Below are 15,947 nucleotides of genomic sequence, written 5' to 3' on the forward strand. Positions count from 1 at the left end.
CGACGCCAAGGCAGCGGTGGTGCTGGAGGCGGCGCTGGCCACGCTGCTGGCCGTGGTGGCGCGGCTTGGGTCCCACGCGGCGCACGGGCCCGCGGACCCGGTGCTGCTGCAGACCCAGGTGCAGGAGAGCTTCGGCTCCCTGCGGCGCTGCTACGCGCGGGGCGCAGGGCCGCACCCCCGCCAGGCCTCCTTCCAGGGCCTCTTTCTGCTCTATAACCTGGGTGAGTCGGGGTCCCGGCGGCGAGGCGGAGCGTGGGGTTGGGGAGCCCTCTATGAGGACAGTGAAGGCAGGGGAAGGAAAAAGCTTTAAAATCTCGCCATTTAGCTCTCCCGGGAAAGTCACAGGATCCACCAAGCCCTGGCGTGGGACCTCGGGCTGTCCCTTCCCATCACTGGGCATTCTCAGTAATAAAAATGGAGGCGGGGTTGGATCGGGAGTGATTTTTCAACTTTTTAAACCTCCACTCCCAGTCGGTGTTGCAAAGCAACTCAGAACGCATCTGCCCACAAATATACCTGAGACAGAAGTTTCAAGACTTTAGATCCTTCCTATGGGTGTATATTCTAAGTTCTACTACATTTAATTGTAATAAAATACTGTTGACTTCACTACCCACTAATGGGTCAGAAGCTCCAGTTTACAAAAGTGGTACAATATTCCAGTGTCCTTGACTATCCTGGAAAGCAAGCAGGGCAGAGTCTGCGGAAGAAATGGCCTTCCCAGGCGGACGGGAAGGTGTGGCAGAGCCGGCTCCCAAAATTGTGGGTGTGGGGCAACCAGAGTAGTGGGAAATCCAAGTCAGAAAGCTTGGATTGGGGGCAGGCTTTACTCAGGCAAGTCATTGTTACCTGGGCCTGCTTTCCTTCTTGTGTCAACACTGCCCCCTTCTTCAGTGTTGGAAGAATCTAGACTGAAGGAGGCCAGGAACCTCTGGCAGCGCTTTCAGATGTGGATCAGGGAAGCGGCTGACGGCAGGGTCTTACTTCTCGGAAGGGGGGTGGGAAGGTGGGCTAGGCCTGGGGGAGGAGTGGATGGGACCATAGCGGGAGGTGGATGGGGCCGAGGTCGCGAGATGCACTTGGCTAAGGGCCAGAGGAGATGGGCGTGGCTGAGGACAGGAGCGGGTGTGAGGGGAGATGCCCAGGGGCCAAGGGGATGGGATGGGAGGTGGGCCTGACCTAGTAAGGACCAGGCGTCCTCACCCCGGCTTTGTCATCGCAGGCTCTGTGGAAGCCCTGCATGAGGTTTTGCAGCTGCCCGCTGCCCTGCGCGCCTGCCCGCCCCTGCGCACAGCCCTGGCAGTCGATGCCGCCTTCCGGGAGGGCAACGCTGCCCGCCTGTTCCGCCTGCTCCGGACCCTGCCCTACCTGCAGAGCTGCGCCGTGCAGGGCCACGTGGGCCGTGCCCGCCGCGGAGCCCTGGCCCGCCTCGCTCGTGCCCTGGGCACCCCCAAGGGGCAGACCTTGCCTCTGGACTTCATGGTCCGCCTGCTGGCCCTGGATGGACCCAGTGAAGCACGGGACCTGTGCCAGGCCCACCGGCTGCCCTTGGATGGAGAGGAGAGAGTTGTGTTCCTGAGAGGTCGCTATGCTGAGGAAGGGCTGCCACCTCCCAGCACCTGCAACGTGTTGGTGGGGAGCAAACTTAGAGGGCGCACCCTAGAGGCGGTGGTCATGGCAGAGGAGGAAGATGAGGGTGTGGACAGACCCAGGACCCCCTCATGAGGAGAGAGTGTGCTGTCTCCCAGAGCCCCAGGACTGGGTCAGAGTACTTAGGTTTCTTTTTTCATGATTCCCAGAGAATAAACAGAACTTGTTTTGTAGGGATCAAATTGATTATTTGCGAGAGTGTGTGGGGAGTTGAGACCCACGAAGAGCATGGGTGAAGAGGAATGCAGACTGACTAAGCCATATCCAGTCTGGGCCTCAGTTTCCTTGCTGGTCTCTGAGGGATGGCTTTGGTGATCTCCAAGTTGACATCTCAGGTTAACATTATGCATCCCATCCTCACCCACCCACCACCAAGAGCAGTTGGGGGTTTTGTCATTCTCCACTGTCCCCGTCTCCTGCTGTCCACCGTTTGCCAACCAAGAGCCAGGCTTGCCACTCATTTAGGCTTGCCACTGCCCTCAGGCGTCCACAACCGCTGGGACCCCAAGCTGTTGCCTCAGAAGCTTGAGAGGTCCCGCAGTTGTGCCCTCCCCCGGCATCAGGGAAGACTGGTGGGCCACACCCCAGTAGAACAGATGGGAGAGGGTTAGGATAAAGGGAGAGCCGAAGAAAGAGCTGGGGTCAGAGGTCAGCCACAGGCCTCAGGGTGGCTGCTGCACCCTCCAGGGCCGCCACCACGATGCTGAGCTGCCTCTGTACCTCAGCCCAAGCTTCAGATCCGGGGTCTGTGTCCTTGGCAGTGGAGCAGGCATTGGCCAGACCTGGGAATGTGACTGTAGAGCCAGTGCGAGGTGCCCAGAGCACGTGGCTGGCAGGAGAAATGAGGCAGGATCAGGGTCAGTCGGGGACCAGGAAAGAGGAACTTCAGCCTGGAACTTACGCAGCTCCTGGACACAGCTAGGCACAATGGCACCCCCTCCATCTGTCTGAAAGCTGGGGCTCTTACAGCAGTGGTGGTGGGATGAGATGTAGGTGACCCTTAACCTATTTGCCTGCACTCCCGGGTGCCTCCCCTCCCCAACTGTCTCAAGGGGCTGGGCTGTGCTGTCTTTTTTTTTTAATTGGGTTGTGCTCAAAAGGACAGTGAAACTGCCATGTTCCTCCTCCCTCAGACAGGTGACCATTGCCCAGCCCCACCTGGAGGCACTTCCCAGGGGCTTCGGGTCAGTCTCACCTGTAGTAGCGTTCTTCTGGGAAGGCTCGTGGGTTCAGGAAGGACCGTTCCAATAGCATCAGCTGGTCATTGAGCATCCGAACCTGCAGGGTGCTGCAGGAGGCAGGACCTGCTGGTCACCCTGGAGCCAGCAACCCAGCTGCCAGCCTGGCACCCTCCCTTGCATGCCGCCCACCCAGACACCTGGCCACTGCCGTTGCTCACTCAGGGCTGCCTTTCTGCAGTGCTGATATGTGTTGGCCCAAGGCTTCAGCTGCTGCCTCAAATTTCTCCACTGCGGTCACCAGAGGCCCTGTGGGGAACAGCCAGTGGCTTAGCCCTGGTGGCACAAGGCTCCCCATGCCTCAATGTCAGGGGGTGTTCGTACCCAGGCTGATGCCATGCTGCTCCAACAGGGCCCCAAGGTCCTGCTGGGCAGCCTGCAGGAAGCTGCGGAGAGTCTCGCTGTAGTCACTGACATTGAGGGGCAGGAAGAAGCTGTCACTTAGCCGGAGAAGCACACTCCCTGCCGTCCGGGCCACGGCCTGGTGGCTGCTGAAGCCTGCAGGGAGGGTGACAAGGCCAGGGCTCAGTCTTCAGCTCAACCTCTTCCAGTCTCAGGATTACCCTTGTCTCCCTCCTCACCAGGGTCCAGAAATTTGTCCACATAATCAAAGGTGTCGAAGGCTGTGTGGTAGGTGGGGTAGATCCGGGCTGAAGTCTTGCTCTGGGGAAACAAGGCCCAGAGGTGGGCTTGGCATGGAAAGTGGGAGAAGGTGGACCTACAGTGAGCTACAATGTGTGGCCACTCTCTCAACTGGATCCTTGCCACATCCATGAGGTGTGTTCTAGAATCCCCACTTTACAGAGGAGACAGGCTCAGAGAAGTCACACAGCTAATAAGTGGCAGAGCTGGGTCAGGTGTCAGATTCCTGTTTCACATGAAGGAGAAGAGCCTGAGGCTTTGGAGTCAGATGAGGGGACTGAATCTCAGCTTCACCCTCCTGAAACAGTGTGGCCAAGAGGTGGAGAAAGGGCTTTTGGAGCATCAAATGAGACGTAGGCTGAGGACTCTGCTCCTTTACCTCATTTCACCCTCACATCCATACTGTGGGTCATCCCATTTCATAACATTATTTAATCAACGTTGAGATAAACTTATTTTCCCCCCACGTTTTAAGATCTCTGGAATCAGGATGCTTCTTATAGTCAATGTCATCCTACAACTGATTGGCAGTGGGGTTTTTTTTTTCCATCCCAATAGTGCATAACATAAAGGTGCATCTTACAATCATTAGTATCTTACATTTGATAACATAGATGAGCATAAACAGATGCTCAGAGAGGTTAAGAAACTTGGCCAAGGCAACAAAGCTACTGAGTGAAGGAGACGGATTCACTCTGCCTTAGAGCAGCCAGAAGGAGAGGAGGGGGCTCCTAGAGCGAGGTACGGGGCGGGGGATGGATGGACGCCTGCTCACCCGGTCATAGGTGTAGGCGATGTCCATGGAGGAGATGCCCAGAAAATGAATGAAAGGTGCGTAGTCACTGCCGGCACCCAGAGAGCCCAGGCTGCAGGAAGGAAGAGGACCAAGCTGGAGGGTGCTGGACTGCTCGCCGCACCTGGGTCCCCCATCTTTTCCTTGAGCTCACCTGGGGACTATGCCATACACCGGGCTGCTGCGGTTGAAGTACTGGATCCAGTTGTCATAGATGCTGAGGTCACCGGTGCCTGGTGAGCGGATCTAGCCCGGAGGGGGGTCTAACCTTGGGACGGGCCCCTCCCCAGCCCCAACAACAAGGCAAGTCCTCCACCCAGACCCCAATCTCCAGCCCACCCACTGTCCACCTGATCTTACTAGGCTTGTCCCCTCCTCAGTCCCGCCCCAGCCCTGCCCCCCCACGGCCCCACCCCCTCCCACCTCTTTGGTTGCAGAGAAGACGACACTCTGGACAGGGGGCGTCCCCTGCACCCTAAGGGTAGCATTGGCTGTGCAAGGAGCAGAGAAAGACTGTTCAAGCCCCAGCCCCTTCCTTTACCACCTCAGCATCAGCCCCAGCCCCGGTCCTCGCCCCCCATACCGAACACTGAGATGTCCACGTTGATGTAGGCCACAGTGCGCTCCTGCAGCTTGCTGAAGAACTCCTGCGGGCGCCAGGGTCACGTCAGCCCGCACTGCCCGCCGCAGGAACCCCTGTCGATCCCCGCCCTGGGGTCTCGCTCACTCACCTCTGTGAATTCCGTGGAGCCAATGAGCCCAAACTCCTCTGCCCCCCAGCTCGCAAGCACAAGTGATCTGCGGGGTCGCCAGGTGCCTGGAGGGTGTAGGGAATGAAGGACTGGAGGGCAGGGTCCCCAGGATCCTGGGGTGAGTGGCTTAGGGGAAAGGCTGGGGATAGGCGGAAGGAGGAAAGAGCTGGAAAAGGCAGGGCAGCTGTGACAGGAGGTCCTGGCACCCTTCAGGCAGATCTTCCAGGAGGCTCTGCCCTCTTTTCAGCTTCCGTCCCCTCTCTGTGACACCCTTCCCCCAACACCAAACTCCCCCGGACGGGGGTCCCGCCTGCTAGAATGCCCACTTCCCTCTTCTCTGTGGTCTTTGGGAAGATCTTCCAACCCTCCACCCTCAACTTGGACCTCTGTGCATCCCACGCAAAACTTGCCCGTAAAGGGCCGGCCTGTGGCTCACTCAGGAGAGTGCGGTGCTGATAACACCAAGGCCACGGGTTCAGATCCCATATAGGGACGGCCGGTTTGCTCATTGGCTGAGCGTGGTGCTGACAACACCAAGTCAAGGGTTAAGATTCCCCTTACCGGTCATCTTTTTTTTTTTTAAAAAGAGGCCTTTCCTAATGAGAGAACTTGCAGTTTCAGAGGCCACAGTTGGAAAGCAAGTGCCCAAGGTCAGGGAGAGAATGAGAGAGGAAGAAAGGGACAACCTTTGCTTTTCTGAGAATCTTGGCTGAGATGGAAAGAGATTGAGGGTAGGTGGAGGAATTTCCAAGGTCATGAGAGATTTCCTTTTGAAGAAATGAGAGATGGACCTGCTTATCTTATGTTAAACTAAATTTCAGATGGATTATGATAAACTATAAAAGCCCAAACAAAATGAATGCACTTGAAGAAAATCTGGGTGAATAGTTTTACACTCAGTGGGAAGGGAAGACCTTTCTAAACGAAACCCGAAACACAGAAGTATAGAGGTGATTATATAAAGCAATAAAAGGTCTCTATCTTTAAAAAGTAATAACTTTAAAAGACATTTTATTTTATTTTATTTATTGTTTAAAGATGACTGGTAAGGGGATCTCAACCCTTGACTTGGTGTTGTCAGCACCACGCTCTCCCGAGTGAGCGAACCGGCCATCCCTATATAGGGATCCGAACCCCTGGCCTTGGTGTTATCAACACCGCACTCTCCCAAATGAGCCACGGGCCAGCCCAAATAAACGACAATTCTAAAGTACAACACGATTACATGCTTGCAATTAAAAATTCTCACACTTTTTCCTGCCAAAAATGTATAATCTGAATGTAATCAGACAAACCCAAACAGAGGGACATCCGACAAAACATCAGGATTATGAGAGACAAAGAAAAGCTAAAGAAATATTACAGATTAAAGGAGACTAGTGAGACATGCCATGTGTAATTGGATCTTGGACTAGAAAATTCCTTTGCTGTAAAGATCATTACGGGGACAATTGGCAAATTTGTTCATTTCCTGATTCTGATCATTGTGCTGTGGTTATAAAAGAGACTGTCCTTCTTTTTAGGAAATATACAGTGGCATGTTTAGGGATAAGGTGCAACCTTTCCACAACTTTTAAATACTTCAGAAAAATATATAGTTATATGAGTATCATAAATAGAAAGCATACATGGTAAGACCAATATCAGAAGTATCTGGACGAAGGGTGTACGAGGCATCTTTGTACTATTTTTGCAACTTTGCTAAGTGTGAAATTATTTCAAAATAAAACATTTAAACAAATAAAAAAGACAGGAATTCCCGCAGTATCAAAGGGAGTAAGGTCAAAAGCCCAGCCTCTCTCCACAACAAGCTCGTCCACCGCCCCCTCTCAGTTGGCCTCAGCCACGCCTGTTGTTCACGCACCATTTCCTCTTCCCGCTGCCCGGTTCATCTCCCAAGGCTCCTTTCTTTTTTTTTTTTTTTTCCTTTTTGTCTTTTTTCGGAGTAAGGTCAAAAGCCCAGCCTCTCTCCACAACAAGCTCGTCCCCCGCCCCCTCTCAGTTGGCCTCAGCCACGCCTGTGGTTCACGCACCATTTCCTCTTCCCGCTGCCCGGTTCATCTCCCAAGGCTCCTTTTTTTTTTTTTTTCCTTTTTGTCTTTTTTCGGAGTAAGGTCAAAAGCCCAGCCTCTCTCCACAACAAGCTCGTCCCCCGCCCCCTCTCAGTTGGCCTCAGCCACGCCTGTGGTTCACGCACCATTTCCTCTTCCCGCTGCCCGGTTCATCTCCCAAGGCTCCTTTTTTTTTTTTTTTCCTTTTTGTCTTTTTTCGGAGTAAGGTCAAAAGCCCAGCCTCTCTCCACAACAAGCTCGTCCCCCGCCCCCTCTCAGTTGGCCTCAGCCACGCCTGTGGTTCACGCACCATTTCCTCTTCCCGCTGCCCGGTTCATCTCCCAAGGCTCCTTTTTTTTTTTTTTTCCTTTTTGTCTTTTTTCGGAGTAAGGTCAAAAGCCCAGCCTCTCTCCACAACAAGCTCGTCCCCCGCCCCCTCTCAGTTGGCCTCAGCCACGCCTGTGGTTCACGCACCATTTCCTCTTCCCGCTGCCCGGTTCATCTCCCAAGGCTCCTTTCTGACCTGGAGACCGCCACCTCCCACTGCCCGCTGGCCCTCTTCCCCAACTGTCTCCTGGGCACCTCAAAATTAATACGTGAATGGGCACACAATGTATAAAGATGTAATTGTGACATCAATAACATAAAAGGGATGGGGGTGGAGCTTGACAGGAGTCGAGTTTTTGTGTGCGATTAGAGTTAAGTTGGTATCAGTTCAAATTCCATAGTTATAATTTCAGGATGTTATGTGTAATGAGAGATGGGGAGAGTTATGGAGATGGATGGCGGTGATGATGGTTGTGCAACGTTGTGAATGTACTTAATGATACTAAACTGAACACCTAACATGGAAAAGTGGGCTGGCCAGTTACTCAGCTGGTTAGAGCACCGCCTTGTAACACAAAGGATAAGGATTCAGATCCACGTGCCAGCCGGCTGCCAAAAAAAAAAAAAATGTGAAATTGTAAAACTGGTCAATTTCGTTATGTATATTTTACAATTTTAAAAGAGAGACAGAGAGAAATTGATATGTAAAGAACCAAATTCGGAAGGGCCGGCCCGGTGGTGCACTGCTACAGTGCGCCGCTTGAGAGCGCGGCGGCCCTCCTGCCGAGGGTTCGGATCCCACATACAGACCGGCTGCTCACTGGCTGAGCGAGGTGCCAGCGCAGCACCGAGGGTTGCGATCCCATTGCCGGTCCCGGTCTGGTACGGGCGCGACACTGAGGGTTGCGGTCTGTTGCCGGTCACGAAAAAGGACAAAAAGGAAAAAAAAAAAAAAAAGGAACCAAATTCGGGCCGGCCCATGGCTCACTCGGGAGAGTGCGGTGCTGACAACACCAAGCCAAGGGTTAAGATCCCCTTACCGGTCATCTTTTTTTAAAAAAAATAAAGAACAAAATTCATTTTTCCTAGATCTGTTGTGTTTTTCATAAATGGCCTGCCATCCATGGAGTGGCTTACACCAGAGCCCTCCACTTGTCCTGTCCCTCACCTCTGTGGCCAGCAGACTGTCCTCCCCACTGCCCCCACCCTGGTCCAAACCCCATGATGCCCCCAGCCCCGAGGGCGACAAGGCCTCTAACTGGTCCCTCCATGCAGGCCCCTTCCCCACCGTAGCACAGGAAGCCATTTGGAATTTGGACTCCGTCATGTCACTCTCCTGATTAAAATAATTTGCCAGCTTCCCACCATCCTAGGATCAAACTCCAGACTCCTTGCTTGGGCTGCAGGCCACTGTGGCCTAGATCTGCCCCGCCAGCCCCCTTTCCAGCCGCTGCCTGCTGGCTCTCCCACTCCCTAGAGCACTGGCACCTTGAAGTGCCACCTCCACAGAGAGACCTCCCTCCAATTGGGCTGGCACATAGCAGGCACATGAGACACATTTGTTGATTAACAATTGTCTGTCATCCCTGCCCCAACTGGGCTGAAGTTCCCCAAGGGCAGAGCCTGGGCACTGCCTCATTCATGGCAGTGTGGGGCTCCATCTGGCACACAGGAGGCTCTCAGAAGCTGCTGCAAACAATCACCAGCCCATTCCCTGTACCACATGGGACTACTCCAGGCCCCGGCTGCTGGCCCATGTGTCTCTGCCCCCAGGGCCCTCAGACGTGGCACAAGAGGGCCATGAAGAAGAGGGAGAGGAGGTGGGACAGGACAGCCACAAGCTCAGAAAGGAGAGTTCCTGAACCAAGGCAGGGGGCTGCCTCACCTTTCTTCAGCAGGGTCCCCAGGACACGGGAGACCTCCAGGAGGACAGCGGTGCCGCTGCTGGGGTCCACAGCCCCATGTACCCAGCTGTCCCGGTGGTTTCCATACAGCACATAGCGGTCTGGCCAGAGGAACAGAGAGGCAGGAAACCAGAGGGAGGACAGGTGGGGTCAGTGGCCTGGGCTGTGGCCCAGGCAGGTCCCCGTGAGGACAGAGTGGGAGTGGCAGGGCGCTCAGAGCAGGGCAGAGTCCTTGGGCATGGTGGGTGCGACGAGGGGCTCACCAGGCTCCACAGCTCCGCGGATGATGCCCAGGACATTGGAGGAGTTCCTCAGCTCCAGGCGATTGTAGACACTCACTTTCACCTGGCTGGGGAGGGGGGAGGGTGTGACAAGAGTCTTTGCCCTGCCCACTGCCTCCCACCCAAGTTTCAGTAGGAGAAACTGAGGCCCATGGCAACATCACTTGCCCAGAAGTACGAAGAGAGGCAGCAAGGCAGCCCCGTTCTTCTGATTCTAATTCTTTCACTAGCTCACTTAGTAAGTGCTTATTGGGTACTTAGTGCATGCCCAGCACCTTACTAGGCTCTGGACAATGAAAGTGACAGATGTGGACCAGCCCTCACAGGACCTCCCTCTTCTGAGCAAGACAAACCATGAGGAAGTGAATAACCACAGGTGAGGGGCCTGGGAGGAGAGGACAGCTGGTGGCCGGGGGGTACTGCGGGTGGGGGGGGAGCTGGCACGGGCCCCGAGCTGGGAACGAGCTTGGCATGGTCAAGAGAGGGAGTGGCTGGAGGGTGGAGGTTTGAAATGAGGTGGGAGGGGCAAAGAAGACCCCCACAGGACCTTGCAGGCCACACAGCTGTTCACAGACTTCCCCAAAGACATGACAGATATTTGGGGGTCAAGGGAGGGGTTGGGAGAAAGAAGGAAGAGGAAGGGCAGGCCTGAGGTGGGAAGACGGAAAACCCAGCATAAGAGAAGGGAAACAACGGGAGGGGAGAGGAGAGCTTGGGGAGAGAGGGCGACGGAGGGAGAAGTGGGCCCCCCTTACCTGTCTGCTGAGAAGTCACCATCGGCCCGGAAGCCAGGCCCCAACTTGTAGTCACAGCCCAGTGCTCCCTGCCAGGTGGCCAGGGCCGAGGTTCCATTGAGGTTACTGGGGAAGAGGGAGAGCCCCTTTAGAGTAAATGTGGGTGCAGGGGTTGAAGTTTGGGGGCCAGCGGGGGATGGGCAGGAGGCCTCCAGGACAGGCTCACCAGAGCAGGTCTTTTGCATCCTGGAAGCCAATGGGCTGTGTGGGAATTGGGGGAAATCCGGAGACATTAGTAAGGTCCAGGCGGAAGGAAGAGGGTTTGGCTGGAAGGTAGGGAGTCAGGGGGTCCCCAAAATACTCGTAGTAGGAGCCTCGCTCCACCCCCGAGGGAGGCAGGTGCCAGGAGTTCGGAAAGGTCTCGTTGGGTAAGCTCAGCCCGTCGTTGATGTCAGCGGGGTCTGTGTACACCAGCACCCCGGCCACCCCATGCTTGGCAGCGTTCACGGCCTGCAGGAGGCAGAGGAAGCTGTGTGTAGGGGAGGGACAGGGACAGAACGCATTCTGTCCTCTTCTTCCCTCCTCTATGGTGGAAGCCAGGATAGATCTGTCTTCCCACAGGCAAGATGATGTTTGCACAAGTCATTCACGGTGGTGCTGCTTGCAACCACAAGAGATTGTGGGGCATAGCCAAGCCGATGCCTATCAGTGGGATGTGGTCCAATAGTCAAGGACGTCTGCAGCGGAGCACTTTGCAACAGCATAGAAAAACAAGGAGGTACTTGTACAGCCATGTTCACAGCAGCATTATTCTCAATAGCTAAAAGGTGGAAACAACCCACGTGTCCATCAACAGATCAACAGATAAATGAAATATGGGATATAATAAACAATGAAATAGTATGCAGCCTTAAAAAGGAATAAAACTCTGATACAATATTAATGAACCTTGAAGACATTATGCTAAGTGAAATAAGCCAGACACAAAATAACAAATATTTTATGATTTCATTTATACGAGGTTTTGAGAATAAGCAAATTCACAGGGACACCCAGTAGGATAGAGGTTACCAGGGCCAGGGTGGGGTGGGGGTTATGGTTAAATGGATAGAGAGTTTCTGTTTGAAATAATGAAGAGGTCCTGAAATGGATCCTGGAGATGTTTAATGTTGTTCATGTACTTAATGCCACTGCATTGTACACATAAAAATGGTTAAGATGGTGAATTTTATGTTATGTGCATTGTAGCACAGTGCAAACAAAACAGTACCCTAAAAAAAAAAGAATAGGGCCGGCCTGTGGCTCACTCAGTAGAGTGCGGTGCTAATAACACCAAGGCCCCGGGTTCGGATCCCACATAGGGATGGCCGGTTCGCTCACTGGGTGAGCGTGGTGCTGACAACACCAAGTCAAGGGTTAAGATCCCCTTACCGGTCATCTTTAAAAAAAAAAAAAAAAAAAGAATGATCTCCAGGATGTATTAGGTGAAAAAGCACAGCTCAGAGCCATGGATGCTGGGGCTACTTCTATGTAGAAAAGCCAGGGAGGGGCCGGCCCTGTGGCTCACTCGGGAGAGTGCGGTGCTGATAACACCAAGGCCAAGGGTTCGGATCCCACATAGGGATGGCCGGTTAGCTCACTGGGTGAGCATGGTGCTAACAACACCAAGTCAAGGGTTAAGATCCCCTTACCGGTCATCTTTTAAAAAAAAAAAAAAAAAAGCCAGGGAGGAAGAGGGATAAGAATATACATTTGTACATGCTTCTTAAAAAGTTTTTTTTAACCTTTTTTTTTTTTTTTTTTTAAAGATGACCGGTGAGGGGATCCTAACCCCTGACTTGGTGTTGTCAGCACCACGCCCAGCCAGTGAGCCACGGGCCGGCCTCTTTTTAACCTTTTTTTTTTAAATGGAAATTTTATAATCTGTATATTTTTACTACGCTTGCTTCCCCCCCTTTTTTTTCCTCCTTACATTCTCTTCCTCCTTACATTCTCTCCTTTTCTGTTTCTTTCCTGGACACTTTTTTTTTTTTAAAAAGATGACCGGTAAGGGGATCTTAACCCTTGACTTGGTGTTGTCAGCACCACGCTCACCCAGTGAGTGAACCGGCCATCCCTATATGGGATCCGAACCCGGGGCCTTGGTGTTATCAGCACCGCACTCTCCCGAGTGAGCCACGGGCCAGCCCAACACTTTTGTTTTTAATTGCAGTAAAATACACCTAACCCAAGACTGACCATCTCCACCACTTCGGAGCGCGCAGTTCCGTGGCGAGGAGCACATTTGTGTTGCTGTGTGACCGTCACCTCCACCCGTCCCAGAGCTCTTTTCATCCTGAAAATCTGAAACTCCGTGCCCATTAAAAAAATAACTCTTCATTTCCCCCTCTCATTTTATACCTTTCTATATCAAAAAAATGTTTTTAAGTTTTTTAAACCATAAACATGTAATACCCAGTCACAACTTTTTTTTCTTGCCAGTCCGGAGACCTGAACACTTGACCTTGGTGTTATCAGCCCCATGCTCCTTGTCACAAATTTTGATTGAAAAGAAATGGTGGGAGGGCCGGCCTGTGGCTCACTCGGGAGAGTGCGGTGCTGATAACACCAAGGCCACGGGTTCGGATCCTATATAGGGATGGCCGGTTTGCTCAATGGGTGAGCGTGGTGCTGACAACACCAGGCCAAGGGTTGAGATCCCCTTAACGGTCATCCTTTAAAAAAAAAAAAAAAGAAATGGTGGGGTGAGGGCAACAGGAGGGATATAAGTTGAATATTCAGAAGAACTACCTCATGGGAGGACTGAGACTCCCAGAATATCAACGCTGAAAATTTTGCCCAATCTCTTCCTTTCCGAAGGCTCAGAGGGTTTGGGGGAGGCACCCGAGGCCACACAACCATCAGTGGCACAGCTCGGAGCAGAGCTCACCTCTCCTGCCCCACACCCAAGGCTTGGCCCCCACACTGCTCCTACCCCCTCCCCCCACCACTGCCAGGCCTTGTCCCCACGCAGGCCCCTGCACTGGGGCTGCTGCTTACCTTGGCCCCACGCCCTGCACCCCCGTAGCGAGTCAGGGCAATGGTGCCTTCGAGTTTGATGCCCCGAATCTGTAGCTCCTTAAAGTCTTCTTCCGTGCCCTGGTTGGCATAGACGAGCAGGCCCTAGTCCCAAGAGGAGGTAATCCTTAGAGCTGGGCTCAGCAAAGAGTGGGTGGGGGAGGGGCGGGAAGGCTGGGTGGCAGGAGGAAGGATTTAGATTCTGTTTCCCCACCTCAGCTCCCCAAGGACTGTCACCCCTGGTTTCCTCTGTGTCCGGGCACCCTGAAACAGGCCTGGCCTTGAGCAGGGGCCACTAGTGTTTGCCGAATGACTAAGTGATGGAGGAAAGGAGCACCAATGGAGTGTGGATGTGAGTAAATTTGGATGGGGGGGTCACTGGGCCTCAGTCGAGGTGCTTCTCCTCATGCCCCTGGGTCAGGGTGGGGAGAAGCCTGGGTGGGAACCAGGGGGGCTGGGTCATGGCAACAGGGGAGGGGGTTCCAAGCCCACCTGTGGGGTTCCAGGGGGACCATAGGCAGCGTAGGGTGGCACCACATCGGGCCCCCCCTGCTCTCCAGTCAAGTCCTCCTCTCTCTGGCGGCAGGTATGGAGGATGTCCCCAGTGGGGCCCACTGTGGAGGGTTGGCAGTGTCAGGGCTAGCAGCTTCCCCACCCTTGTCCCCAGGCATTCCCCAGCCTGGGCAGGACCTCACCGACTTCCACGAGGTTGGGCTGCTCCTGGCTGGGAAAGGACAGCAGCACCTCATATTGGGGGGCCTCGGCCGCATCCAGGCCTGACACTGGGTCCCTCCAGCGTTGCAGCAGCAGCTGCACCAGGGCCTCATCGCGGGGGCTGGAGGACAGGTGTGGCTCCCTGGAGAGTTCTCTGCAGAGGGCACAGGGAGGGTAGGGCTGGCATCAGGGAGGGGCCTGTGCAGACAGGAACAGCAGGCAGAGCTGCTCTCACCTGAGGTCCTCCCGCATCCTGCTGGCATCCAGTTGTCTCATGACAGTCTCAAGGATCTCCAGGTCCAGGTCCTGGGGGTCTGGCTGGTTGGACCCTTTGGGGATGGCAAAGTGGCCCAGGATGATCCCCAGCCCCAGGAGGGCAGCAGCTCCCACCCCCAGCCCCAGCACCTTCAAACTTTGCATCCTGTAGAATCCTGGCTGGCTGGGATGGCCCCGATTAGGGCCTCCTTTTAGATGGGGTGTCGGGCCTAGTTAACCATTACCCCATGGTGGCATTGCCCTTTGCCCCAGCTTTCAGGGAGAGTAAAGGGACATCCCGCAGTGGCATCCAGGAGCTGCATCATTCACCTGAGAGGATCTCCAAGGACATCAAGTCCACCATGGGACACTGAGGCCCAAAGAGAGAAGGGTCTCACCTGGGGTTTCCCAGTAAAACACAGGCCAAGCCGGGACTGGAACTCAGAGGTCCTCTGTCCAGAGCAAGGCTGTGCCTACTGCCACCATCACTGCTGTGTCTCCCTTGTGTCATCTGATCTCCAGCCACATCTAGCCCTGTGTGTTTGAACAGATTTTGAGTTCAAATCCCATTCTTGCTGACATAAACTGTGCAACTTGGGCAATTTGCTTAGTTCTCTAAGCCTATTTTCTTAGCTTGCAAAATGGGCATAGTAAAAACTACTTCACAAAACCATGGTGCTGTTTTCATTAAACAAGATTGCCTCTGTAGAAATATCTAGTGCCGTGCAGTGGAGTTCAGTAAATTTTAGTCACTCCCCCCTCATCAGATCCCCTAAAACACAAAGCCTAGAGCTAAAAGAAGAAGAGGGACACAGAATAATATTCTGCATCTGTCCTAAAGGGGTCCCAGTTTATGGGAGGAGATGGAACTCTTGAAGAGAGTTCTGTTCCAGAGAATACAGCAAGGAAGTCCACACTTACTTGGCAAGGTGACTTCTTCCTCCACTCCCTGGCCCTGTCTGGAATCCATCCATTCATCCATCCGTCTGTCCACCATCCACCCACCCTCCCATCTGTCCATCCATCCATGCATTCACTCCTTCACTCACACATGCAAGCATTGTTCATTCTGAGTGCCCTACAGAGGTAGGACCACCGTGCTCCCAGTGGAGAATGAAGAATTCTGTCTTGGGGGGAACATTTGAGGGAGTCCACCCAAGATGAGAAGGCATTTGACATGCAGGGAAGGTAAAGGGAAGCCCTCCGAGCAGATGGCCTAGCATGTGCAAAGGCTGAGAGGGAAGGTGGCACACCAAGTACTCAGCACAAGTACTGAGCCTCTTCCAGACCTCACAGAGCCAGGCAAGGCTGGGAAGGTCCCCAGGTCTCAAGCTATGGCTCCTCCCACCCTCTCATGTCCTATCCTACTTTGACTCTGCTCAGCCAGGTTGCAGCCCATTGATTGGCCCAAAGATGCCTGAAGAGCTGGGTGGGCTGGGCCCTGGTGGACTTGTGTGTGTGTGTGTGTGTGTGTGTGTGTGTGTGTGTGTGTGTGTGTGATTTCACAGCCCCCTTGCAGATCAGCCCCCTTCCTGCTCACAACCCCATT

At 53.9% G+C, this 15,947-nt stretch overlaps 2 protein-coding genes across 2 annotated transcripts; one reads left to right on the forward strand and one right to left on the reverse strand.

Moving 5' to 3' along the window:
• Window position 1: 1 nt before the first annotated feature.
• SAC3D1 (SAC3 domain containing 1) lies at window positions 2-1,827 on the forward strand (the record flags this gene model as incomplete). Its single annotated transcript, XM_008579998.1, has 2 exons — window positions 2-221; window positions 1,223-1,827. Coding segments are annotated over 2 exons (723 nt in total), but the record flags the coding sequence as incomplete, so codon positions are not given.
• A 436-nt stretch (window positions 1,828-2,263) lies between these two features.
• On the reverse strand, window positions 2,264-14,573 carry NAALADL1 (N-acetylated alpha-linked acidic dipeptidase-like 1). Its single transcript, XM_008579980.1, has 18 exons — window positions 14,379-14,573; window positions 14,125-14,297; window positions 13,922-14,043; window positions 13,412-13,534; window positions 10,599-10,882; window positions 10,394-10,498; window positions 9,621-9,706; window positions 9,339-9,458; window positions 5,055-5,140; window positions 4,907-4,970; window positions 4,747-4,814; window positions 4,478-4,569; window positions 4,306-4,396; window positions 3,470-3,551; window positions 3,213-3,386; window positions 3,050-3,137; window positions 2,846-2,938; window positions 2,264-2,479 (listed from the first exon to the last, which is right to left on the reverse strand). The coding sequence occupies exons 1-18, from the start codon at window positions 14,561-14,563 to the stop codon at window positions 2,293-2,295; spliced, it is 2,223 nt and encodes a 740-aa protein (XP_008578202.1). The 5' UTR covers window positions 14,564-14,573; the 3' UTR covers window positions 2,264-2,292.
• Window positions 14,574-15,947: the final 1,374 nt, after the last annotated feature.

Source organism: Galeopterus variegatus, unplaced genomic scaffold, assembly GCF_000696425.1.
Source record: "Galeopterus variegatus unplaced genomic scaffold, G_variegatus-3.0.2 Scaffold1999, whole genome shotgun sequence".
NCBI lineage: Eukaryota > Metazoa > Chordata > Mammalia > Dermoptera > Cynocephalidae > Galeopterus > Galeopterus variegatus.

Coding starts and splice junctions, on each gene's coding strand:
- NAALADL1 (XM_008579980.1), bottom strand. CDS start 14,563: ATGCAAAGTTTGAAGGTGCTGGGGCTGGGGGTGGGAGCTGCTGCCCTC. Junction 9,459..9,620: donor CCGCGGAGCTGTGGAGCCTG/GTGAGCCCCTCG, acceptor TCCTCTGGCCAG/ACCGCTATGTGCTGTATGGA. Junction 3,138..3,212: donor GCAGCATGGCATCAGCCTGG/GTACGAACACCC, acceptor TGTTCCCCACAG/GGCCTCTGGTGACCGCAGTG.